At 40.4% G+C, this 26,865-nt stretch overlaps 2 protein-coding genes across 3 annotated transcripts; both read left to right on the top strand.

Annotated features, from left to right (window-relative positions):
- The first annotated feature begins 634 nt into the window (after positions 1-634).
- knl1 (kinetochore scaffold 1) lies at positions 635-10,732 on the top strand. Its single transcript, XM_018727402.2, has 26 exons — positions 635-726; positions 1,027-1,061; positions 1,996-2,035; positions 2,158-2,217; positions 2,304-2,386; positions 2,489-2,523; positions 2,713-2,734; positions 2,868-2,905; positions 3,040-3,089; positions 3,236-6,292; positions 6,398-6,524; positions 6,638-6,705; positions 6,795-6,893; positions 7,170-7,279; positions 7,488-7,578; positions 7,659-7,775; positions 7,940-8,027; positions 8,183-8,266; positions 8,429-8,468; positions 8,601-8,705; positions 9,347-9,447; positions 9,661-9,729; positions 9,823-9,932; positions 10,033-10,154; positions 10,397-10,522; positions 10,636-10,732. Exons 2-26 carry the CDS (start codon positions 1,030-1,032, stop codon positions 10,730-10,732), a joined length of 4,971 nt encoding a protein of 1,656 aa, XP_018582918.2. The 5' UTR covers positions 635-726; positions 1,027-1,029.
- A 1,163-nt stretch (positions 10,733-11,895) lies between these two features.
- On the top strand, positions 11,896-24,822 carry rad51 (RAD51 recombinase). Of its 2 annotated transcripts, none has more exons than XM_018727299.2 (10): positions 11,896-11,922; positions 12,216-12,328; positions 12,437-12,574; positions 13,492-13,609; positions 15,151-15,242; positions 16,929-17,023; positions 20,582-20,695; positions 21,364-21,493; positions 23,567-23,658; positions 23,816-24,822. In XM_018727299.2, exons 2-10 carry the CDS (start codon positions 12,233-12,235, stop codon positions 23,937-23,939), a joined length of 999 nt encoding a protein of 332 aa, XP_018582815.1. In that variant the 5' UTR covers positions 11,896-11,922; positions 12,216-12,232; the 3' UTR covers positions 23,940-24,822. The 2 variants fall into 2 exon arrangements, with proteins under 2 accessions (XP_018582815.1, XP_018582814.1); XM_018727298.2 differs by having other exon boundaries at positions 23,537-23,658.
- The last annotated feature ends 2,043 nt before the right edge of the window (positions 24,823-26,865 follow it).

Below are 26,865 nucleotides of genomic sequence, written 5' to 3'. Positions count from 1 at the left end.
TTTAAATGTTATTCTGTGTTTTCTGCAGTGATACACTGGTCAGATATCACATGTAGCACAAATAAAGAGATGTCAGATACACACTGTGTTTAAGCATGTTTATAGGTAAAATATTTTGACAGTGTTTGATGTTTTTTAAAAAGCATCTCTCATAATGTTAATATTTCATCATTTTTCTATCATTGCTATTTGTTCCAGAAACCTCAAGTGAGACCTCTTCCAAACTCTGTTATAACGTAATACGTAACACGTAGCAGTAAAAAAAGGTGAAAAATGTAAGTCATCTTGCAGAAAAACATAATTACTGAGCGAAGTACAGCATAATAAAAGCAAAAAAGATCAATGCGAAAAAACACCTCCAGTAACGTTACAAGGCAGTGACCCGGAAGTACAATTCTCCTTCTGTTGATGTAGTGCACTCATTGTATTTTTTCTCAGATGTGCATTGCTTTGAAGAAAAGCGCCTGCTAAATGAATAATGTTAATGGAAATATTATTGTACAATACAGACTTTAGGAGGAGGCGGGTGACACCCGGAAGTAAAATCTATGCTTAGGAGGAGCGATATCCGGAAGTTTGAAGTAGGTTTGACGTCAAATCGTTATTGCGCATGCTTAGCAGAAAAGCGGTTAAATTCAAAAAACAAACTGAAAAGAGGACGTGAAGACAGAAGTGTTCAGTAAAAGTATGTGGAAAGTTGCGCTGGATTAGACATTTTATATCACGGTTTGTGCAGAAATTCTGAAATTAAAAATATTTTGCACCCTTTCCATAATTCTTTGAATGTGTTATGCTATGGAACATTATCATTATGATCGAACGAAAGAAGAAACAGTTCCGGCTGTCTTTGAAATTAAATCAGATTATTTTTACATTTTAGTTGGCGTTGTACAGTAGTTCAGATCTAGAGTGACATATAGGCAAATAGTTGATAAACTGGGTTAAGTTTGTGTAGTATGTTGGCTGCTGACTGCTGTCTCGTGCTGTTGTGTTGTTGAATCCTGTGTGTCTGGTCCGGACAAGAAGAAGATGGAACCTGGAGAAACGTTGCGCTCAAATCTGTAAGTTCTGGGGTCGGCATCTAAGTGTGTAACATCATGTTCTTTTGCGGAAAAAACTGAGAACATTGTGTTTGTTTATTTCTTCTCTATCGGTTTTCTTTAATAAATACATTTAAGTATTGCAAATTTGAAGTTGGCGTTGTGCCAGCAGTAGTGACATTTATTATTCATTGTGTATGCTATGTAGTATGCATGATTTCTACGATTTAGTCAACTCTGTTTAGTATTTATCTGATACCTTAATACACTGCCTCCTCATTTGCACCAGAGCAAAGTGCACGCACACACTGGACAGTTGAGCAATTTAGGGCTGACAGTTTATTTTCAAATGTAAATGTATCCAAAAGATTTAATTTTAAAGTTCACTGGAATGGTATTCAATGAAAATGGCTAAGAAGGTGAAATAACTGCACAGTGAGTGTTGCACTCTCAGTGTCCTCCCCATGCTGGATTCTTCCAACCACATGTGTTGAAAGATGTGTGTTTCAGGTGAACTGTTGTCTCTAAATTGCCCATAGTGTGTGAATGATTATGTGGTTGGTTGCCTTGTGATGGACAGGCATCCCTTCCAGGGTGCATCCTCCCTCATTTGCTGTGGTTCTGGGATAGAATTTGAACCACTGCTTCCTTGCATTGGCAAGTGGTTTTTGATGGTCGATGATTGAATAAATTATATAATACATAGGCTTCCTTTGCATAATTTTTAATGAACCTTACCTTAACCATGTTGGGGTTGCTTACCTTGCGTGGTTCTGCACATCACAAAGGCTTGTGTTTTGAACTGAAATTCAAAACAAGTGTTTCCTGTAAGTGAGTTGATCGTTATGCAGAATATACGTTATAAACTCGTTTTTGCTTGTAAATCCAAATTCTTGTAATAGAACGCTTTGTTATAGACATGAAGGCTGTAATTCATTTTAATGTCTTTTCTCAGGAATGACCATTCTAAATCCAATACAAGAAGAATTTCATCAGTAAGTTTATTCTCACTAAACGAATGAATTTGTTTTAATTTGTGTAATGAATGTGGTGTGATAGTTGTCCAGTATGCACATGTTATATGACTGTCATTAACCCCTATTTATCTGGATTTAAGATCCTAAAAGCTGCACGCACACCACTGAAAGCTCTCGGAGCAGAAAACGAGGACTGTCAGGTAGCTGTAATTGCTCTACTACTCTGTAGATGTTATAAAAATGTATGGAGCAAAGTTGTGACAGTTCTGTTTTCTTTCCCCTAAAGGAGGACCAAACCCAGAAAACAGACAAGAAGAGGAAATACAGAAGGGTCAGTTTTGCAACAACCAATGATGTAAAGTACATAAGGTACTAAGAACATGCTGCAAAACATTCTACGGCCAAATGTTTTATCTGTCATTTTAAGTACATGAAGTGCTATAAACAAGTGTTTTCTATTGTCTTAACCAGTTCTCCTGGGAGGACTCAAGACCCTGACATCACAGGTCAGTTTTCATTTGTATTTATTGTGTAAAGTACTAGTTAGAAAAGCAGGCTAATTTAATACAAGTTTAACTCAATAAGGGCTATTTTGTGGCATGACTTTCTTTTTTTTTGAAACTTGATCTGTATATATTGTCCTTTTAATTGTTTTTAATATCAGCACATATAAAATGCATTATTTATTCTAACAGAAACTGATTGCCAGAAAGACAGGTAAGTTATCCTGATTCATGTGTTTGAAGTTGACTATCTTTTTTTTAAAAAATGTGTAGTAAGCATCCCAAGGGGTAATTTTGTCACTTGAAACACATTTGACTGTTTTTTTTTTTTTCTTCTATATCCAAAGGGATTGTGATACGGAAAATGTGAGGCAGCAAATTATTGGTAAGCATTTCTCATATATTTCTCGTAAGGGAGCATTTCTATGTCAATTCTTTTTTCCACATGCATTTTTTTTGTCTTTTTAAAGTGTTTGTATGTAGAAGAAAAAGTAAAACATAACTTAATTTGTGCCGAAGGTATGGAAACTTTGCTGAATGCACCTCTTCATGTTTCACAGCACAATAAGGTAAGATTAAAAAGAAAACATTTCTTCCACAATATGACCAGACATATTTCTGCTGCAATAAATGTAAATTTATAAAATATAAATATTAAAGTACACATGAGGTCTTGCTCTGGGTTATGTGATGCCCTTATTTTTGTTTCACGCAGGAAAATGTGTTTTACCCTGGTGTCCAACATAACAATGCTGATGAAACTGTTGTGTTTTCTGGAGAGGACTCTGCATACATGGACATGACTCACTGTCACACTGTTATAATTGATGCTAATGTTGACGAAATCAATGAGACATCTAGTTATGGAGTCATTGACTTTCTTTCTAAACTGGAGACGGCAAGCAATGAAAAGTCACGGAAGAGCGACAGTATTCCTTTTACAGGTCCCGCAGCATCAAAAGTTCAGTTACAGGAATCTGAAATAGAGAACCTTCTTCCAAGTTGGTCAGAAGCAAATCATGGGACTTCTACAGGAGGCAAAAAATCTGCAAGTACAACTTGTACAGTTAATTACCGTGAAGAATCTTCCTCAGGTGCTACCTCTTTATCCAAACAAGCTGCACAAAGTGCAGTACTTGATAAAGAAAACCAAGCTTCCATTACACAAAAACCAGTGTGTGATGTAATGTCCCTAAGACCATTTCCATCAAAAAATAATACTCTTCCTGTTATCGACCATACTATGGTGTTTCCCAGTGGGGACAATGTGGATATGACAGAAAGCCATACCGTTTTCATAGATGTCAGAGAAGTTCTGCAGCAGAAATCAGGAAGAAACATGCAACTGACACAGATCCAAACCATGGAAGCAGATGTTAGCCAGTTGACAACTGGGGAACAGTTCTCAATCTTTAATCGGGATGATATGGAAATGACGAAAAGCCAAACTGTTGTCATAGATACCAACATGACTCGCAGGATGTTTAATCCATCACTTCACTCAAGCAAAACTACAGCACCTTCCAGTGAAATGGTCCCCTTTTCAGATGATGATAGGGAGATTACAACAGGCAACATGATGCTTACTGGAGAAATCAAACATTGTCCCACTGGAGAAGATGATGCAAATTGCAGTTCAGGTCAGCATCGTGATTCATTTCCCTGCATAAAAGTGGATTGCAGAGCTCTTTTTTCCAGACTTGCACAAAGTTCTGTAACTGGTAATGAAAAAGAAATTCCAGATGGGACAGAAAAATTTGAATATGATGCAAATAAGCAAACTGCTCTTGTTGGTAACAAAATTTTGGCAGTTGTGCCAGCAGACCCAGATGACATGGAAATGACTAGAAGTCAAACTGTTGTTATTGGAATAAATAATCCTGCACATTCCACTACAAATGGAAGTTACTTGTTTGTTCCTGAAAAAACTGTCATGTTTTCAGAAGAGGATTATGGTATGGAAATGGCTACAGACCTTATTTTGCCAATTGAGGAAAATAACCATGTTCTGACTGGAGACAAAACAGTGGAAAAAATGGTTCCTCTAATGAAATCCTTTTCATATTCTGATGTACTTGATGAAATGGAACTGACAGCTACTCGGGTAGCTACTGCTGGCTGTAATTTAACGACACCCTCAGACTCTGAAGACATGGAAATGACTGAAATACACACTCCCACTGACTCAAAAAAACACTGTGTTGGGATCACTAATCCTTTACTCAGAAGTGGAAATAAAAGTCACTCCTACATGCCAGCCAACAAAACCAATGTGCCTTCAGATCCAGACAGCGGTGAGGCTATTACTGCAGCTCTCACTATGCCTGTTAAGAGATATGATCAATCTTTGAATGTAGAGGATTGTATGGAGGAAGCAAAAACTGATTTACTATATACTCTACAATATGCAAGAATAGCTGATGAGGCAGCTCCTGTTGATGGTGTAAATTCTATAACGCCTCTGTCCTCTGACCTCAAAAAGGCACATGGTCCTGAGCCTGGAATTGAGTCACCAAATCTCCAAACAGATTATCCAGCATTTAGCAATGAAACAAGTAGGTTGGAAGGAAGACAAATTTCATCTCCCCCTAAAACCATTATTTTTTCTGAGGATGACTATGACATGGAGATGACGACAGCAGCTACTGTGCTTATTGAAAAACATAGCAATGCAGACGAAGCAACTGCAAGGTTCTCTACTGCAGAAACTGTTTTATGCTTAGATCAGCCTCATAAAGGATCAACAAGTACTGCCGGTTGCCAGGGGTTATCTAGTAATATTTGGACAGCGCATAACGAGAGAGAGACTTCAAATTCCAGTTTGAATTTGTATGTACCACAGAGTGCTTTGCCTGTAGGAGACAGACAGACAGTGGACATCATTGAAAGTAGTTCAGCTCCAGTTGTCCAATGCAATGAAAAAAATGTTTTTACTATAGACTGTGCAGGTGCAATGAGTAAAGGACAAGGGAGTTCAGTCAACAAAGAGGACTCACTTTCCATAGCTCCTCGAGTTTCAAGCCAAAAGGAAGACAAATCCGTGAAAACCACCAATAAAAAATCCAGAAGGGTAAGCCTGGCAGATATTAAGTCACAGCTTGAACATATTAAGGATATGATTAATGAACCAGAAGATATTGCAAACAGGTGTTTCACAGCCCCACTTCCTCAACTTGGATCAGACTCTGAGGCCAAAGAGACAGTATTTAAGTCTACAAATTGTTCCCCAAATAAAGATGACGATAACACACAAAGCACATCTAAGGAACACAACACTGATCTGTGGGAGGGTAGTGTTGTTCATAAACAATGCACCAATATGACGGCTCCTGTTAACTTTGAGGAAAGAAAACCCTGTATAACTAGGATGTCTTTTGGTGGGTTTCTACCCAAGCTCCCACAAAAGACAAAAGTTTTTGACCAAAATCGGTCTCAAATAAGCAATTCTGGGAGCCTATTGAAAAAAACAGTGGCTACTGTTACTTCTTATCAGTCTAGTAGCAGTGCATTTGAAAACATTGAAGATGAGTTGCTTCCAGAGATCAGCAGTGAGGAGGATTTGACTGAAACCTTGGAAAGCAAGGTGCAAACACACGCATGTGTCCGTGAGAACCTTTCCAATGGAACCAGTAACCTACCTGCTGCAGATGAGCCTGTGTTTGTCGAATCAACCCAAAATGTGATGCAGGGCCAAAAAAGGGCTTTGCCAGTAGATGGCCATGAAGATGCAATGTCAGGTGAAAGGAAGATGAGGAAAAGTCCTGATTCAAAGGTAAAAAATTTCTATTCTTGGGTTTTAAAATTGATTTGAAATTCAAATTGTTGCTGCATGCACTCTTTACATTTTACGAACTTGATAAATCATCACATTTTTCAGTGCAATAGCACTGTTGTAGAAATGGTTGGGGAGAACCTTCCCAGTGTAATGACAAAGACCCTGGACACAGTCAACACCAGCAACAGTACTACCTTCATGGGGACCAATGGAACCTTTGAGACAAGTGGTAAATGTCTGATAAAATTCTTTGTAGTTCTATTTAATGTTTTTCATTCTGTATCATTTTCCCCACTCATAATAAGGAGTTAAACTTTTTTTTTTTTTTTTTTTTTTTTGCAGCTCAAAGGTGCAGTCAATATGATACAGACTTTGATGAAGCAACAGAATATGAGCATGATCTGCGAAAGGTATTTCATTAATTCTTTTGTGTGAATAATTTACAGGGGTGTTGCTGTCAAATGTTTAAAATGTTTTTATGGTCTTGATTCTATTTCAGAAATTAGATGATGGCAGCATTACAGTGCAAGAGTTCTTGAAGATTTTTGGGATTGATTTCGTTATCCACAGACCACGGCACAGTGTTCTCCCAGACAATGTAATCTGACAATTTTTTGATGTTATATGTATGCATATTTTTCATTTCACCATACCTGTATTTTCCATACATCTAAGAGGGATTTCAGATATTTGTGGCTTTAAAAGTAGTTTTTGAGTGATTAGTTTTGAGTCCATTGTCGACTCCACAAAAAAAATCAGTATCCGCTATTGCTTTCCAGTTATATTTCAGCTATGATGCTTCCTGCATGCATGCTGTTAAAAATAATTCAAGATTTAATTGGAGTAAATGCATTTCTCATCATTCTTCTCCCAGTTTGCAATAGCAGATAACGCTGAGGACCTCCTTGTGGAGAAGTACATCAACCGACCAAAACAGAGAATTTATGAAGACGATAGTCAAGAGTTGTCCAAGATGGTTGAGAAGTAAATGATTTTGATTGTTTTTATTCACAGCTGCATTTGACATGGTCCAAACTGTCTTGGTAATACTTCTTAGGCTGTTCCTATATTAATGCAACATTTTAGAAAAGTTTAAATTTCAGAGAACTTACATGAGAGAATTTTCAGAATTTTTAAAAAGAGTATGACAAGAGTGCTCTTTTTATAAACATATTCTCACTGATCTTTTAAGATTGAAGTCAAGAATGTGGGATCAAGATAAGCCTCTCAAAACCATTAATTATTCCTTCTGGGAAGTTGTGAAAACCTATACAGAAGAACAGGTGATTTTCTTCCACGTTTTGTAATATTTGGTATTTCAGCTGCTTTTCCTACACTGTCTGATTAATTTGTACACCTTCAGTTCAACAGTTTAGGGTCTAAACTTAAAGAGAGAAAGGTATACTTCCGAAAGAAGAGCAAAGCATTGTCCCATGAAATGAAGATGGGTTTATACGCCAACCTAGTGCAGGCTACGCAGGTACGTGCTTCAAAGGGAATGTCTTCAATTTGTAACTGGATTCAGTCTTGGTGTAAAATTTATTCATAATCCTCTATGCACCATTTCAAAAGAAATATTTGTTTCTACCTCTGGAAAAGTCTTTGATTTTATTTTTTTTAACCAGCTGTACCTACTCTTTACAGCTGGCAGAGCAAAATTTGAAGGAGAAGATTACAGATGTAGATGACTTACTGAAAAATCTTGATGAGTTCCTACATGACCTGCAAGCTGGTACAAGAGACATTTATTGATGTAGTTTTGTTCTTGTTATGCTTTAACTGCATTAGAGGTGTAACCTTATTGATATTTAAATTACTTTAATAGACCAGTTGTGTCTTTGTGTTGTAATGCACATTTCAATAAAGGTTTCCCCTTTTTCTTCACAGAATTGGATTTACTGGACACTGAAGGGCTATCAGAGGCCAGTGTGAATTCTGAGTTACTTTGCTCTTTGGAAGTTAGACAGCAAGGTATAATACAAACATTAATCCTAGATTTGTGGCAATTCTTTTAATATTAATTATGGTTTATTGATACTTATTTTAACATATGGAACAGGAGTGTTTTGGGGCACTAATTCGGTGTCTGACGATTAATGCATTATAATTATTAAGCTGTTCTTGTACTAACAGAACTTGAACGCCTCAACATTGCTGTTGCTGAAAAAGAAAGGTAAGCTATTTGATTCTTCTAACCACTCTATCAAGAAGCCATTTCTTCTTGTGTTTATTGTGTTATATTACAGATGCCTAATGTACTCCATGTGTATCTGACTGAGACTTTACTCTTTGGCACTGATTACAGGATGATAGGTGAACTGGAGCTGGAGATCAACAGCAAGAGGGACAAAATTAGCAATATCAAGGAAGAAACCCAGGAGCTAAAAAAATACAAAGCAGTCCTGGACAGGTCTGGGATGTGTTATTGTTGAAGCTAGTAACTTAGTAGTTAACCACTGAGACTGGTGAATTTCCTGCTTTTTTACAGAGTGCGGGCTGGGTCCTATGGATCGTTACTTTCTTAGTCAATTCTGCAGGCAGCCACTTGACCACTGTGTTCCATGAAAATGGTGATATTAGATAATTTTCACTTTTATAATCATGTATCTGCAGCTCTGTAGTTTAGGGTCCACACCTACCTCAGTCTACCGCCCACTCAGTATAGCATGACCTACATTGCTGTTAAGTGTGTGTGTGTGTGTGTGTGTGTGTGTGTGTCTTAGTTACTGTATTTGGCTTTTTTTTTTTTTTTTAAGATAAACATTTTACTGACGTTAGACACAAACCATATCTAACTGTTCTGACTCATGTACAAGTCCAGTTTAAAGACGGAACAAGGAACGGAATTCGTTCGTAATCCGGGGACTGCCTATACAGTAGTTTGACAGTTGCTATTATGTATATATTATGAATTCTTAAAATTGTTCCTGAGATTGATTACATGTGGTTAGTACTTTTACAATATTTTGAAATGCTTAAATATTATGTTTACAAAGTGTTTGTATTCAGTGTCTGTGTCTTTAATTTGGCCTGTTTTAATTGTAACTTTAGAATGGTTGAATGGAAGCTGTGTGAGAAAACTTCAGACAGAGCAGTGTTCAACCTTCTGTATGGATCAGTCCAGCTCGAAGTGGTCTTTGAATCCCATACTGGTGCGTACCCTCAAGCATGTTTGAAGCAAAGAATTACATCAGTCAGCACTATTAGTGTGCATTTTATGATGAAGTGCAGATTCTTCACTTAAAAGGCAAGAGACTTCTGATCATCTTAAATCAGCAAGAAGAGAAAGTTAATTGATGTTGCTGTGCAATTTTCTAGTCATTTTGGTGTACTTTCATTTGTAAAACTTTTTTTCCTCAATGTAGATAAAACTCAACACACTGAGATGCTTGTAAAGAAGGTTGGCAATATCAAATTTCATCTGCAGTTAGATGGTGAGTGAAACCTGGCTATGAAACTTGTTACAGCTTAAGATTTGGTTCCCAAAATACATACAAAGTTTGGTTTATTCAACTTTTCTCTTGCAGAGAGAAACTCTCAGGACTACGCCTGCCTTGTTCACAACCTTATTGGCCAGTTTATAGAGACCAAAAGCAACTGGGTAAAAAAGTACCCAGCAGAGTCTGACATCCCTCTGGCAAGTATTGCGACAGTGAAGCTGGAATTGTGTTCCTGAGTGAAATTATGACAGACTTGTCAAATATAAATACATACATTCTTGGCCTGCCCTTTCACAGCTCCTACATGATGTTGCTTTGGTGGTGAGCCGCTGTCGTACCCTAGGGGAGGAGATCCACAGACTGAAAAAATGGGGCTCCCTTAAACTGGATATTATGGAAATTGCCTGCAAGGACAAACAGTAAGTCTGCACAAAATCAGTTGTGTGTCCAGAAATGAAATAAGAGTGGGAATTAATGAGAAGAATCTTTTTTGTGCTTGTATGAGAAACTTTATTTCTCTTAGGGGTTTAAAATTGTTTCACTATTTGAATCATTAAATGATTGTAAGATTAGTCTTATGTATACTATAAGCAGTTTTCATTATTTCCTTACTCTGGATTTATAAATTATAGATTATAATCCGTATACTGTTTGTTTCCAGGATCAAAATTCTGTTCTCAAGTCTCAAAGTGTTTGCCAAGTTTGAGGTCACACTGGTTGTTAGTCCAGAATACCCAATGTCTTCTCTGCAAGTGCTTCATTTAAAAAACTACATCGGTGATATAAGGTGAGAAATGTTAACCTTCAAAGTGAGAGAACTGATTTTAAGAGCAGACTTTTTTTTTTTAAATGTTCACGTGTCAAACTGAATGTGGACTAATTTTCTTATTTTCTTCCAAGGATGTGCCAGATTGAAGATGTTGTGACCTCTGTCACACCATCAAAAAATTATCTGATTAAGGTTGTTAAGAAGATCCATGAGGCACTTTTAGTCTGAGATCTGCATCGCTGACCTTATTTTGTGTTTTTGTTTTCTTTTCTTTTGTAGTGGTTAAAATACATTTTGTATTTAAATGCTGTATTTGTTACTTGGCTGATTTGTGATTTGCAATGAACAAATAAAATCCACTTGCTAATTTTAAATTATTCTTAAGAAGTCACCCTTTTGAATACAATGGAAATTTGTCTTCTGATTTACAGCAATAAAGAAGCACAAGTCAGTTGCCCTTATGTTATGTCAGATGTGATAAGTTTTATATATTTCTTTTTGAGTGAGCTTGAAGAGTGGTTGTGACCAGATGCTGCAAAACTCATTCTACTCTACATGTTTAGTAATCAGCCTTTAATAGATGAGGCATTCTTACAATATAGAAAATATAATTGGCTATTAAAAATAATGCCAGGAAGAAATATTAATGTAGAATGCTAGTCGTCTTATTCCAAGGAAGCCAACCACAAGCTCTAGCTTCACAAGTCATGCTCCAGCTATTTATTTCAAGACACTTATTGCAAAGCTGACTGAGGTATGGTTTTCTTCAGCAATTAAATATCTGGTGCCTTTTATATATAATCCCAAAAATGTACAACACAGTAATTTTAGTGTGACAATACACTAATGCCTCAATAACCTGTGTGTTTAAAATATAAAAATGGCAAATGATTACATTTTCCAACTGGGAAAATGCATTCAAGTACAGAAGTTGGATTCAAGTAGCACTGATTTATCGGCCCTGTGTGTATGAACACAGTTAAAGTCTACAGTCTGCAGTCTTCGCACTCAGACCTCGAGAGACAGTGGCCAGCTTACTGCTATTTGTGTTTACTAGGGTGACATGTTTCAGTTCAACTTCATGTTTGTTATGTCAGGAATTTTATGAATGCATAAGTGAAATTAATAATACATCCATAAAACATTTACATATGATTTTCTACAATTAAGCTTCAGTGAACTGTTTTGGTTATAAAGGAAGCTTGTTATGCAAAGTATAAAATACAAAACAACAAATTACAAGCGCTGGTGGAACTTAGCTATGTCTGCTGCCCAAGAACATCACAGAAGCGCATATTACAAATGCACTCTAAAAGCTGTCCCTCATTTGTTTCACTGTACCTTTAAGACGTTTTACGTCATTACGTCATTAACACGTAACGGGCGGGAAATTCAGTGTTCCGGTGGAGAAAAGCTTGGTAAGTTAGGTATTGTACTAACACTACTGCAGTGTGAAGTTGTTCCATTTTAAATGAATTAAATGTGCCTGGTATGTAAGACTTAAAACAGACATATACCCTCTGACTAGTACTGCTTTTTGAGATGCGGTTTTTTGTGGTACGTAAGGTTTGACACCTATGCTGCTTAGCAGACACAGTCATGTGATTATCGACTTGTATTGTTGTAACAGGATCAGTTTGCCAAATAAACTTGCCTCACAAGCCCATGATGAAAGTGCAGGTGTCACTTCTGTGTGTATGTGCTGCTTTAGAGCACCAGGTGTCCAGGATGGCAATGAGGTGCGAGACCAGAGTGGAAGCAGGAGCAGCGGCTGCTGAGGAAGAGGACGAGAGCTTTGGGCCCCAGCCGCTGAGCAGACTGGAGGTACTGCTGTTTGCTGCTCTCTCTGCTTTCTACTCAGTTCTCTTGGCGCTTGTGCAAGTGACTCCCCTCACACTTACACATTCAAACCCACACACTGTTTCTGGCCAGCAATGTGGCATCAGTGCCAGTGACATTAAGAAGCTGGAGGATGCGGGCTTCCACACCATAGAAGCAGTGGCCTACACTCCAAAGAAGGACCTGCTCAACATCAAGGGCATCAGTGAGGCCAAGGCAGAGAAGATCCTGGTAAGGTGTCAATTTTTTTAAAAATCTTTTTATTTTAATCGGTCACAGAAACACCATACCAAGAAAATCCAAATGTGACCAAATACATTAAGCAAGGACAGAAGATCAATGGCTTATTCAGAGTAAACACATTGTCATTTCACAAGAGTTATTGATGCAGTTTGTGCAAAACCATTGTTATTTGCAACACCATTACACCAGCAGGTTGGTATAGAATTGATGAGGACTTGCTCACTTTGCATCTCATTCAACTAACAAACTTTTCAAGTAACAAACAAGCTCTTGGTCCCAGTTAAGTGTAGAGGCAAGTAACGTAGTAGTTAGAGCTGCTTCCTTGGATACAGAGGTCACAGTTTCCAATCCCACCTCCTTCAGTTATAGCCTTGAATAAAGTATTTACATTTTATTTAGCAGACACTTTTCTCCAAAGTGACTTTCAATGAATGAATGAACCCTATGTAGTGTTATCAGCCCACACACCTTATTCACCAAGGTGACTTACACTGCTAGCTAGATACACTACTTAAAATGGATCACTCATCCATACATCCTGGTATTTACCCTGCATTGCCCCAGTAAAAACTAGCCTGCTGTGTAAAAGAGTAAATAATTGTTGGTATCTTAACATTTTAAGTCCCTTAGGAGACTCACTGTATTCAGTTAAGGTGGCAAGATCTATAATGTGTAACAGTCCAAAGACATGCTGTTCAGGTTCCCCATAGTGTGTGAATGACACACAGAGAGTGTGTTCCACTGGTGTGTGGATGAGTGACCCATTGTAAGTAGTGTATCTAGCAGTGTAAGTCACCTTGGTGAATAAGGTGTGTGGGCTGATGATACTACATGGAGTTCATTGGAAGTTGCTTTGGAGAAAAGCATCTGCTATATAAATAAATGTAAATTTTGTTTCACCACAGGCAGAAGCGGCAAAGCTGGTGCCTATGGGTTTCACCACAGCCACAGAGTTTCACCAGCGACGAGCAGAGATCATCCAGATTTCCACTGGCTCCAAAGAACTTGACAAGTTGCTCCAAGGTACATTTTCAAACCATGATTGGACTGTGAGGATAACACAAGTGGAGTTTTCATAAAAAGGTTTTCTAGTTTTTCAAAGTTCTTCGGATCATCTGCAATAATGCATCAGCCATTCAGCTCACAGCTAGAATTATACTATAGAAGTAAGGTGTGTGTAGATGACTGCAGTTGCACCACACTAAGCATACAACTCCCTACCTACTCAACTTGTGTTGCAGTTTTCTGTGCTGTCACAGTTCATCTGTAAGTGAAAGTTAAGGTGAAGTAAGTCATCAGCTTTTTGCAAAATGATGTGCAAAGAAATTACCTAAATAAAGTATCACATCTTGAGATCATTCCTTTAAAAAGGATCCTTTAAGGCTTTCCACCAAATCCTGGGGTATGTGTGGCTATGTTCTAGTTTTGCAGACATTATGGTCCACTAGAGACATTATAGGTTTTATTTATTTATAGCTGTCTAGTTCTCAACACTTTTTTTTTTTTTTTTTTTTGAAAGAATGTGCATTTGGCACTGTGCTGAAATGTGCCTTAATTCAAAATGTTCTGAAAGCTTATTGTGATGGGCATGTGTTTTATGTTGCGCCTTAGTGCAGTATAAATTCAGGTAACTGCTACACAGTTAGAAAGTGTTCTTAGGTCAGCTCAGTCACCAAGGTTGTTCTTCAACACACCTTGGCATCTGTCATCTTTATTCCTTTAAAATGTCGTGTCTGAAGTCAAAATGTTGTGATTAACACTATAACCTTAACTGTTTGTTTATATCCGATGATGAGGTGAGTCACTTTTCCTGCAGTCCTTGCTTGCAGATCAGAATGGTTTATTCTAATTGGCTTTGTTGTGTGGATAATATCCAGAGACATGTTTATTTTTGTGAAGTGATACACGGTGTATAAGGGCATTGTCTCATCCTGAAGTCATGCACTCTTTGAAAGTGTTTAGTGTGAGAGTCATGCTGCAACTCATTCAGTTACACATAGTCCTACTGACATCAGACCCACAGAGTTTTCCAGCCCAACATTTGAGGCTGCCCAGGAATTTAGGCAATGTGCATGCAGACACTTTTCTTGCCTTCTTTGCACAGTTGGTTGCATGTAAATGGTAAGATGTTTTTAACTCTCTGACAAAACTTAGGTACATAGAGTGTATACTGTGAGCACTTAGTATTTTAGAAATGTCTGTGCAGTGGTACAGTGCAGAGGTTCATTATCCAAAGTATTTTAAAATAGTTGGCCCATTTATATAGGAAGTTATTTTTACTGGTGCAGTGCACTGATCAAGGGTACTGCAGTGGGAGTAGTGTAGAATTGGGCCAACCTGTAAACCTCAGATTGTGTTGTTTGTATGGAACAGGACTGGATGCTGTATAATACAGGCTACTGCAGAAGCCGACGGTACTTGTTTAACAATCAAAACACCATAAGCATTTGATGGTGTTCAGTTGTGGCAGAGAGAACCTTTGATTTGTGTCCTTCCCTTGCTGTATCCTGTTGGCCCCAACTGGCCAGTGCCCCTGACCTTCTGACAAAGTGCCTCTTCCTTAGGTGGGATCGAGACAGGATCCATCACAGAGATGTTTGGGGAGTTCCGCACTGGAAAGACACAGCTTTGCCACACACTTGCAGTGACCTGTCAGGTATGCCCACCAATGGATAGCATTCAGCTATCGATGGATGGGGTGGGTACATTTTTCCTGGTTTTCTCATCACAAAATATTAATATTTTTTTCTCTCATGGTGGTCTAATATTAATCTAGTTGAAATAAAAACTTGAAAAGATAATTGATCCTATCAGCTTCTGTAATATCCTTTGTGAAACTGTATAACAGGAAGTGTTTAAAGCAGAACAGAGTCTAACATCTCTCTGGCAATATGTATTTCAGGTACAAAATGACAAGAATAATTACATATTATTCCTGTCATTTTGTACCTGAAAAAGAGCTTCTACTTGCAGTGCTATTGCCGTTACTAGCTTGTTCAAAGAGTCAGTCTGGGGTCTGTGGTTTGGGAAGTTGTTACCTTTTCATCACTGTGACAATACAGTGTTTTGCGAAGGAGAGCAGGCTGCAATGTATCCATCCGCCCATCCATTTTCTACGCTGCTTAGTCCTCCTAGGGTCGTGGTGGCAATAGGGAGAGCAGAAAAGCCAGTTTTCCTGTGACTTTAAGTCACATTGAGGCGACCCTCTCATCCACCGGGGAAAAACTCCAACTGTATGGCAACTAGTTGGGGGCTTGTGAGTATCCCCACACCCACCCAGCACCTCTTACCCTGTGCAACTCCTGAGTAGGAGAGAGACCACCTCCTATCGAGGGGTTTGGTTCCAGAGCCAACACTGTAAGTGGAGGTGAGCCCAACTATATCTAGTTGGTATCTCTCAACCTCCTGCACCAGTCCTGGCTCCTTCCCCCCAGTGAGGTTACATTCCATGTTCCAAGTGCCAGTTTTTGCCACGAGGGTTCGTGACGCCATGCGCTACCCTGCCCCATCCTGCTGCCTGAAAGGCATTGCACCTGACCCCCATGCTGGACCTTATGAGTGGTGGGCCCACGTTTCCTTTTCGGGCTGAGCCTGGGCGGGTTACGTGAGCTGCCCAGCCACCAGGTGCTCACCTAGGAGCACTACTCCCAGGCCTGGCTCTAGGGGTAGGTCCCGGTGACTCTGTTCCGGGGAGGGTGAACGTTGCATGTTTACGTTCGTCATAGGGATTTTTTGGATCATGTTTGTCTGGATTTTCACTCCAGACCTGGTCTCTATGGGAGACCCTACCAGGAGCATACTGCTGCCGACGATATAGCTCTGGAGATCCCTAGATCACGCAAGCCCTTCCACCACGACAAGGCCCCGATTCAGGAAGGGAGGTTACAATGTATGATTGTTTTTTTTTTTTTTTTTAAACAGAGGTTTCTGTTTTTCATTTTGAATTAAAATTTTAACCTGTGTTAAACACATTCTTCACAGTCACACAGGTAAATTATATCATCTGTTCTGTAAGTAGATTATTACAATATCCCTGTTAACCTGGCCATATTATACAACCTTGGCGGAGCATACAGTGTAGCAGTTGAGCTTCTGTAAAGCCAGTGCTAATCCCAGTTCAGGGATTACAGTTTCAGATGTGTAAGCAAATCTGTATGACATAATTGTGTGTGCAGTGTTGCACTGCATGTTGTGTCCACATAAGATTTGGAATTCCGTCTTCAGTTATGGCTTCATCTATAATTAGCTGCTGTGCGTAACTAAACCACTGAGCACTTGCCTGCATTGAGCTGGTGTCACAAACAGAGACCTGTTCAAATGTTCGTGTGCTCTCTTGCCCTAGCTGCCCATTGATCAAGGCGGTGGGGAGGGCAAGGCAATGTACATCGACACTGAGGGTACCTTCCGACCCGAGAGGCTCCTGGCAGTGGCGGAGAGGTGGGTTCTGCCAAGCGCTGGTGGTGTTGGAGTCCTCGTCCCTCAGTAACATGTCTGGCATGAATGTCTGAAAGTAACGCACACAGACCCAAGATACTGTGGTTTTTAGTTGCAGTGCATGTGGTCCTCAGCTTGATATGCTTTCAGTCCCATGACTTTGTTGTAAATTACAAATCCCCGTATACCTCCCTATGCAAACTATAAGGATGTATGTACAGTTGACATACATGGGTACCACATTTTGTACTTGGGCTTTGTCATATTTTGTCAGTAATTGCACTCATTTATGTTTATATTGAATTAATAATGTAAAAACAGTATTTTGGGGATAGTAATATCAATATTATAGTTTCCAGTCTGTATAACACTACTGCCTTTTACCTGTCCCACTGCACTCACTGTTCCGAGTGTGTATGCTTTTGTTGGGGGAGCTGGGTGATGTTTACATGGCACGTGACAATCTTTAATATCTCCAAAACCAAAGGAGATAGAACCGAGGTTTGAACGGCACAAATCGACACAGAGTACTAAAGTCTAAATTTGAGTTTCTGGAACATAGCAGAAAAGCTGAGTGATGTCACAGCCTGGAAGAAATAATTGCTAATATCTCAAAAATTCTACACGTTTCAATTTCCACAGCACAAATGCATCAGTAACGAATCGTTTTTTTTTTTTCCTTTTTTTTCCTCCTCCTTTTCTCCCCGATTTGTACTGTTTGCAGGGGGGCCACCTTCACAGAGCTTTTGTTCGCCCCCTGCTGGTCACATGGACACTCAGCACCTGCTGACATGACTGTACTGAGAGCCCTTGAACCTCTGGTGCTGCTTTGAAAGTGTTCTTTTTTTTTTTTTTTTTTTTTAAATGAATCCATTGGCCTGTGGTCAATGGTTTTTATGTCACAGAGAATAAGAAATGGTTTTTATTAGATTTCTTCCCTTATTAGTATTTTTTAATACTCAAAAACACACAAAGCAAATTATTAGAATTTCTGTGTCTTAAAGTTTTAAATATGCTCCCCATATCATGTTTCCAGTTTGTAACTAGCAGTTTCCATTTCATGACATACACTGACTGGAAGGTGCTTTTATGATTTCTGTATTTTGAGTGAGAAAAAGCCCACGGCGTTACAGGTATTTCACATATGCTGCACAGGGTCAAAACTTTGCCCAGTAAAACAGAAACTGCTAGTCTCAGATGACCAGTAAAGCACAGACTGCTGTTCCTGGAAGCACATGGATCTGGGTGAAATCTGATTAGCCTAATAGAATTACTTTGAAAAAAAAAATCATCCTTTGATTTGTTGTTTCAGTAAGGATGAGAATGTTGATCTACAACCATACTTAATTGTGGATAAGTCTGATATCTGTGCTTCTGTCTCACAGAATGCCTTAAAAGGGGGGATGGGGGGAGCAGGCCTTGAATGACAGGTGTCGTAATTTCTTCTCATGGATGGAACACTGGTCAGATAACAGTAATGTTGGAATGATGTTTTTTTCATAGTCTGTTTCCCCTAAAGAATGACTGTTTAAAACATTTTATCTCCTCCGGCAATGAAAGAATTACTGCAGCACACAACACAACTGTAAGGGGGTTTTTTTATGTCCTGAAAATGTTTGATTTCAGTTCTCTTCAAGATAATTCATTTCAAGTGAGAGGCTGATGTGAGCCCAAGGCATTGCGGTACCCTGAACCCCTGCTGGCTGCACTTAAATCCAGGCTGAGATCTGAGGGCAGGGGAGCCCTTGCGTGACAGTGGGATGGATCTGGGGGAGGTGGTCACCATATGTTTAAGAGCGGGGTGGTAACTCCCCAGAATTCTCATTCGCATCACATACATTTGCGGTTGTTGCAGGAAACTTGAAGATCTGTGGTGAGTGATTTCAGTGCTGCCGGTCAGCTCACTGGCTTGCTGGAAGAGGAGAATAAAGTGCAACAAAAATCATGGTTTAAAAACCCCTAAGAGAAGGAAATTGCTTGTTAGTTACTGAACTCTATACACAGGGATGTTATTGAAGGCATGGGAGCTGGTTGTGTGCTCCAGCAAGGGCCGGTGGAAGGCCTGCAACAGAAGATAGACTGTGAGTGTGATCTTTAATTTCATGGTTCCTCTGCGTGCTCATTGCAAGGTACGTAGGTCAAAGAAGACGAGGGCTTCAGCCACCTGCTGAGTTGGGGCTGTAGTGTTGGCCCCATCTCCACCCCCATCTGTCAAACAGTCGTAAACCACACTGACCAACACAAGCAGAGGGAACAAATGCTATGGGACAGTGGGAACTCTTCCATAAAGACAATCCAGACCTTGACGACATCATGACACTGGGACATGCCCTTCCAAGTCCCCCTTGATGACACTGGGTCACTGGAACTCTTATAGATGGAAACATACACTTTGCAAACAGTATTATTTGCAAAGTGTATGTTTACATCCATAAACACTACAGGCAGCACGGCGATACAGCGAGTAGCAAGAGGACGTGGGTTTCATCCCCGCTCAGTCTGTGTGGAGTTTGCATGTTCTTCCCTTGTCTGCGTGGGTTTCCTCCGGGTGCTCTGGTTTCCTCCCACAGTCCAAAGACATGCTGTTCAGGTTCACCCATAGTGTGTGTGTGTGTGTGTGTGTGTGTGTGTGTGTGTGTGTGTGTGACACAGAGTGTGTTTCACTGGTATACTGATGAGGGACCATTGTAAGTAGTGTATCTAGCAGTGTAAGTCACCTTCGTGAATAAGGTGTGTGGACTGTTAACATTACATAGAGTTCATTGGAAATCGGTTTGGAGAACAGCATCTGCTAAATGAAGTAACTTAAATGTAAACTCCTATCCTGCATGGAAATATGTCTGGCGAAGGCCACAGCAGCTCTTTGGCATTCATGCATAGCTTATGGTGATATTGGATCCACTGAAAACAGGATGCTGTGCATAGGTTAAAATTAGTAGCGTATTCAGTTAGCTCCATTATTTTCCCCCGATTGCCGTGGTTTGTAATCAAAGCCCATTAAGAAGAATGCCATTAACTATACATTTGCGGTCCTCTTTGAGTTCCTGCTGCTCTCTAATTTCTATCCTTAAATATGTCTGTGTGTATTGCCCCTGCTCCCAGGAGCTATTGCTGCATTCATTTTAACTTGTGGATCAACACTTTGATATGGCACTTTGAAAACACAGATGCCCCCCAGACCCTTATGCTGGGTGTCATTCCCCATTTAAAATTTGCCACTCTTTTGAGTGGTGCATGGATTTACATCAGAGGATTTACAGAATGGAAGTCTATTATAACTTAAACTATGTCCTTCATATTTTCCTTAAAGTAATATCAAAATTTCTAACAAACAAGGTAATTGCATATAATGAATTTTAGTTCATGGTTGATTCAGTCATTGATGATAAAAAAAATGACATGTATCACTGTTAATCTCAAGAATTCTGTTTTAGTAGCTCATTGTGGCTATGTGACCATTAGTGATACCTGTAGATGAACTGTGCTGTGTTGTGGAGTGGTTATATTGTTGAGGTTCCTGTGTGAGAAGTTGCCAGTAGCACAGCTGCTCCCTCTCCTCAGGTATGGACTGGTGGGGAGTGATGTCCTTGACAATGTGGCCTATGCCCGGGCGTTCAACACGGACCACCAAACACAGCTGCTCTATCAGGCCTCTGCTATGATGGCTGAGTCCAGGTAAGCAAGACCAACAAATTGTGACAGTCTGTTCCCTATGGAGGTGCTCTCCACTAGGAGTATGCAAAACCACAGTCCACCCATTATGGGTATTTTGTGCTACGGTACTTTTTTCTTCAATCTGTACTGAACACACTAGTTTGTTACCTTTTAACCCATGTGGTAAAGGAGTACTTCTTAACTGAAACATATACTTTTACGTTTAACACTTATTCATTTAGCGCTTTCCTCCAGATCAGTATATAACTCAGGCTGAGCAAAAGAGTATTTTGCAACAAAGAGCATTAGTTGAAGACAGGTGACTGTCAGAGCACAGCTTGTTAAATATTGTGCCAATGTGCAATATATACCTTACACAAGTGGCTCACTGTACAGTTGAGTCAGATGGGAAGTATAAAGGTGATTGACATTAGTTTGATGGTAATTTATGTAGCTGCTGGATCAAGAGAGAAGTGGGTCTGAAACAGTTTGGTTTTGAGACCCTTCAGCACTGAAGGACAGAGAGAGCTCATTCCACCACATCAGAGCCAAAACCAAGAGCCTGCTTTCGATGTTGGACCCCATATGAGTGGGATGACCAAGTAGCCAGAGGTGGAGGAGTGCAAGCAATCTTACTGGGTGAAAGGAATGCTCAGTCTAAGTGGAAAGTCTGTCTCTGTGCACTCCAGGTATGCCCTGCTGATCGTGGACAGCGCCACAGCCCTGTACAGGACAGACTACTCCGGGCGAGGGGAGCTCTCTGCCCGCCAGGGCCACCTCGGCAGATTCCTGCGCATGCTACTGCGGCTTGCAGACGAGGTAAGAGCAGTGGGCCCTCATCACCACCTCCCTCAGAAATTACTGTGTTTCTCTCTATCACTAACCACCCAGCCACCATGACTAGACCCTACTCATTGGGCAGGTTTAGAAAAAATGTCCATTGTACAAGTACAGTATATGTAATTATAGTACATTATGTAGTCTGTAATGAAACTGACCAAAGATATGGTGTTAGTGTAACTTTTACAATGGACCTAAGATATTTTGATCAGACTGAAAAAAGTTGGAAGCTGTTATAGGTATGGCCAGTCAGTAGCCATATTGTCAGTGTTTGCTCCTATATATAAATATTTAGGTTTAAAACTTTTTTTTTTTTTTTTTTATTTGCCGCAGCATGGCATGCAAAAATACATTTATTTATTTAGCAGACACTTTCCTCCAAAGTGACTTCCAGTGGTATCAGCCCACACACCTTATTCAGCAAGGTGACTTACACTGCTAGATACACTATTTACAATGGGTCACTCATCCATACATCAGTGGAACACACACACTCTCTGTCACTCACACACTATGGGGAACCTGAACAGCATGTCTTTGGACTGTGGGAGGAAACCTGCACACACGGGGAGAACGTGCAAACTCCACACAAGCTGAGCGGGGATCGAACCCACGTCCTCTCGCACCCAAACGCTGTGAGACAGCAACGTTACTTGCTGTACCACCGTACCACCCTGCCACCCATTGGTAGCACTTCTATCACTGAAAAATGCTGGCTGCTGTCCACACCTGTTGGCAGCAGTGTGGTGTTTCACTTTTCCTCTTCAACGGGGAAGTTTTTGCTGGATTAATGGACTTTTTAACATAATGAATACACCCACGTAAAAGGGATAATGATGGTGTTGTCTTCACAGTATTGGGTTGCTTTGCTGCTTAGCTTATTTGCTGCTGACTAGGTAGAACAATGCACTTTACTGGAAGACACCATGCATTTCGTTGTGTGAAAGTAAGCTTGTATTTGTAAGAGGTGGAGCTTTTGCCCTATGACAGTGATAATTCTTTAAAGTTGAAGAAAACTGAAAGTATGCTTTTGGTCAAACTTGACATGCACACATTGAAATCTTTGAATTTGGTAGCATTCAGAAAGCGACATTTTTGGTTGAGATTAGTGGCACCACCATAAATGTTCAATTTGGGACACAAAGGAAATTTAAAAGAGTGCTCCTCCCAACCTCAATTCTGCCTGCAGTTCACAGCAAAACCTGGTCACTTCTGGAGTTTGAATGTGTGTGTGAGAAAGAAAGCAGTATTAGTCACAGAAGGATTGATTAAGTAGAAACTAAAGCAGGACATCCATCCACAGGAGGCTGCATCACATGAATTAAGGCTCAGGTAGATGTGTGTACAAGTGTTACTGTCCTGGAAAAGTGTGTGTGTGTGTGGCCCTTATATTCGGACTCCTTTTCTAACCTTTACAAGATGTCGCAGCTCCCTGATGATGCTTCCAACAGGAGAAGCGAAACGTTGGAACCACTGTCCTACACGACATGGTTTAATGCAGAAGTACAAAACTCCCAGTCAGTGGACTCCTTTTCTGTTCATTCTCATTTGTGGGAAGTTCAAGAACTTCCTCACTAATTTTGCTTCAATGTTCCCATCATCATCCCCATAACACCTTTCGTGAAGCTCAAGTTCCTGCTGAGGGAAGGTTAGCGAGCTTTGGTGGAAACACCGGAACAGGCCAGGCACCTATAGGAAGTGGAGCAGACCTGTTGGCAGCACACAGCCCCGGCTTCAAAATGCGAACACTATTGATTGGAGTTCTGGCAGCAGTTAATGTGGGACGTCAGCCAGTCCGATCCTGGCAGTCTCTCTCCTGCCCAATTTACTGCATCTGACTCCTTTCTATCCAGCAGGTCTCTTCTCTGACATCATCGCCTCTTTGTTCCTGTTGCTATGTTTGTCTCACTTCACAACTATTTTTGCCTTCAGCATCCACTGTTGGTTCACTCATATCTATTGCTTTTGAGCAGAGTGACTCATTTAGAAGTCCCCTTTAAATATCTGTCTGCTTACCTGTAGTTTGGCGTTGCTGTGGTGATCACCAATCAGGTGGTGGCCCAGGTGGATGGTGCTGCCATGTTCTCTGCCGATCCCAAGAAACCCATTGGAGGCAACATTTTGGCCCACGCCTCTACTACTAGGTGAGCATTCCAGTTGGTCTTCACCTCTGCTTCAGGGCTCAGTGTGTCCAGCATTCACTTTTACTACTGCACTTAAACTCTGTGCCACTGTCACAGCAATACTTCCTTTGTAGTTGCTCTGATCGTTAATGGGTGGTACTTTTCCCCGGCACCATAGGCTATACCTGCGCAAAGGCCGAGGTGAGACGCGGATATGCAAGATCTACGACTCGCCGTGCCTACCGGAGGCCGAGGCCATGTTCGCCATAAATGCAGATGGAGTGGGTGATGCCAAAGACTGAGCACTGGTTACCCTGTGTTCCCCCTAAGCCTGCTCAGAGAGGACTTGAAAAATGAGGGAGAAATGGTATTACTCTTAAGTTTGATGTGTAAATAACTCAAGCTACTTTACAAGAAGAGAGCTTGGCTTATGTTGTGGCACAGCATTTAAGGCCCTCATTAAGTGGAACTTTACATTTCATACAAAAACTTCTGGGGGCAGAATCTCACCTGTGCAATGGCCTTGTATGAAGTGCTACATTCTTTGTACTTGTATATGATTAACACTGTCTTTTTTTGTTTTTCATTTGTATCACTCATGTTTATGCAGTTTCTTCCTGAGCTTGAAGTGGGTGGTTGCTGCACTGTTAGAGTGTATTTCATTTGTGTCTGTCATTACCTTGACTGTGGGTGCTTCCCACCTACTCCTTCCAGACTAACTTGAAATGGGTTTTACCAGGACATATGTACAGCCTGTTAATAAACAGTTTAAAATGCTAATGCTTAGAGCTGTGATTGTACTGGAAGTTCAAGTCTTTGCAGTGATTATGTAAATCTGTATAGTTCTTGGCCAATTGGAGGATATACATTTTCATACCATCTCAACTGTAAGCTCATCCCTTTACATTCCTGTACATTTGCTTTTCAAATGGTGCCCACTTCATAGTTACACACAGTGCTCCTGGATTAATTACAATGTTATTGTAGTTGGAAGTTCCCAGTTTCAAATCTCCACTGTCCCTGTAAAACCCATAACCAAGCTAGTTACAATAAGTTAAGGGAGTAATTACCCAACTGTAGCAAAGCTTGTCAGTGTAATAGGAGAAAGATAGCACTGTGAGTGTCAGCTCAGTAACAATGCCCCAGAAGGACAGTTTTGTTCTGAAAGCACATTTTTAAAATTAAAGCATTACTTAAGACATAACAGAATGCAGCCATAGTATCTCTATTGGGTCACACTGGTCCTTGGACAACTCAGGGCTGAATCTTTGGCTTGGGGTGGTAGAGCTTCTCTTCCTTTCTGCTGGGGGGGGGGTGTTAGAGACAGTGAGACATATGGAGTGCAGAGATGGGTAGAGATACAGCTCCAGTTGGCACTAACTACACAACACAGGAAGCTGTTCCCAACCTCATTAACATTGTTTGTGTGGTCATCCTTGTTGCATCTTGTCAGGTCATGTTGCCCCCCCCCCCCCCTTTCTAAACTTAATACTTATTTGTATTTAAATATTAAATCCCTGCAATTAAGCCACAAAGCTAAAGGCTGCCTACTTTGCACTGTGTTCCTTCTACAGCAAAACCACATGGCATAAATCGCAGTGGGTCTGTCCCAGTACAGATGATACACCAGCACTGCTAAGATGAAGACCCCCCCCCCATGTGGGTACAAGAGTTCAGGTCCAAGAGAGACAGCTCTCAGACTAAACTCTATGTGACCCGACACCATTCTTCAAAAGCAGCCTGCAGCAAGCACAAAGTTTTCCCCCTGGCCAGACAGGCTGTTCTCACACACACAGGCCTGGGAGAGAATACAGCTCAACTCAATGTCCCCTCACCCAGTGAACTGTGCCATAAAGGAGCCTCCCCAGCACTGCTGGCCCCCTGCCACTTGGTCAGAATGTGCCTTTCACATGGGCTGCCAGCCAAAGTAAATAAACCAGCAGCATGCTAGTAAATGAGGGCGTGAAGGGGGTCAGAGGGGCCCAGCTGGGACGTGACGGGGGGGTGGCGGGAGATGGTCACGCAAAGAAAATAAGCCCGGGCAGGGGCAAGCCAGCCTTCTCACGCAGGGGCCCAGACGTGTGTCTTGTCATGCAACAGCAATGCCATCAGGCTGCATCAATACTAACAGAGGTAATAAAGCGAGCAAGAGGAGGAGGACAGTGAAGGCCCTCCCCAACCACTGCCCACTTGAAGTGTAATAAAGACCATTGGTTGCCTGGATCCCATCCCATCCATGAGGCCTGGCTTCCCTCAAACTCACAGTTATGTCATCGCTGATGACCTCTGAGAAGGAGAAGTTGTCAAGATGTCTTGTAACAAATGGTGTTAACTTAAAATGGCCTCAAGACTTCTGACTAATGTCATTAAATAACAGGAGCAGCTATGTCTGCTGGGGAGGATTCAGGGAAGCCAGTGTCCCAAAATTAGATGTCTATTGCTCCAAAACAGCATTCACCGATTTATAGTCATCACTGATCTTTCCACAGCACAGATATATACACATACACATGTTAGGAGACAATATCAAGTTCTAGACTGTCAATACCCTTTAACATTAATCGGTCCCCTTTGTCATTTACACACTATGCATTGTGCAGTTTGGATCTGTGACAAAGAGGCCACATATGAAAATTACTGTAAAGCTGTAAAAATTTTTCTGTATTTATAATTTCGGAAATGTTACATAAAATAAAAATTGATTCTCACCTTTGTTCCTAATGTACACTTTTTAAAGACAGAACGGTGAGCAAACAGACCTGTGCTTTCTGGTACAGCTATGCACTTGGTTAAAAAATCCTTTGTATCAGTGCTGGAATTTTTTTTTTTTTTTTTTTTTTTTTTTTTTTTTTTTTTAACAATTATCTTCTGGGAATAAACTACAGAAAAGTAAAACCTTGTAACATTTGAAAGTGTTAAACTACTTACGATGTTAGGAATCATTCATTGTGATTTTCAAATTAATTATAGATATATAATGATGTGTAACATTTAAGTGACACTGCAAGAAAAATTCAAAACACCCTGCATAATATGTCTTTGGGGTAAAATAGGTGGCGTTCAGATGTGTGGAGTGCTGGTCTCTAGAGCAGCATATGGAAGACATCGCACAAGCAAGACCCTTTTGGTACCACAGGGGCTAATGCAGCAACCCCTTCATCACTCAGAGAACAAGGGGAACTGGGAAATGTATTACCTTCCGAATGCTTTCTTCGCAGGAGATGGGAG

Source organism: Scleropages formosus, chromosome 15, assembly GCF_900964775.1.
Source record: "Scleropages formosus chromosome 15, fSclFor1.1, whole genome shotgun sequence".
In the NCBI taxonomy this organism is placed as follows: Eukaryota; Metazoa; Chordata; class Actinopteri; order Osteoglossiformes; family Osteoglossidae; genus Scleropages; species Scleropages formosus.
Note: the sequence above shows the minus strand (reverse complement) of the source record. Positions and strands in the feature narration are given on the sequence as shown.

Bases quoted from the DNA above. Each gene is read 5' to 3' on its own strand.
- knl1 (XM_018727402.2), top strand. From the start codon at position 1,030: ATGGAACCTGGAGAAACGTTGCGCTCAAATCT. The intron at 3,090-3,235 runs GTAAGATTAAAA...TGTTTCACGCAG, and splicing joins ATGTTTCACAGCACAATAAG to GAAAATGTGTTTTACCCTGG. The intron at 8,028-8,182 runs GTACAAGAGACA...TTTTCTTCACAG, and splicing joins CCTACATGACCTGCAAGCTG to AATTGGATTTACTGGACACT.
- rad51 (XM_018727298.2), top strand. From the start codon at position 12,233: ATGGCAATGAGGTGCGAGACCAGAGTGGAAGCAGGAGCAGCGGCTGCT. The intron at 17,024-20,581 runs GTGGGTTCTGCC...CCCTCTCCTCAG, and splicing joins CTCCTGGCAGTGGCGGAGAG to GTATGGACTGGTGGGGAGTG. The intron at 20,696-21,363 runs GTAAGCAAGACC...TGTGCACTCCAG, and splicing joins GCTATGATGGCTGAGTCCAG to GTATGCCCTGCTGATCGTGG.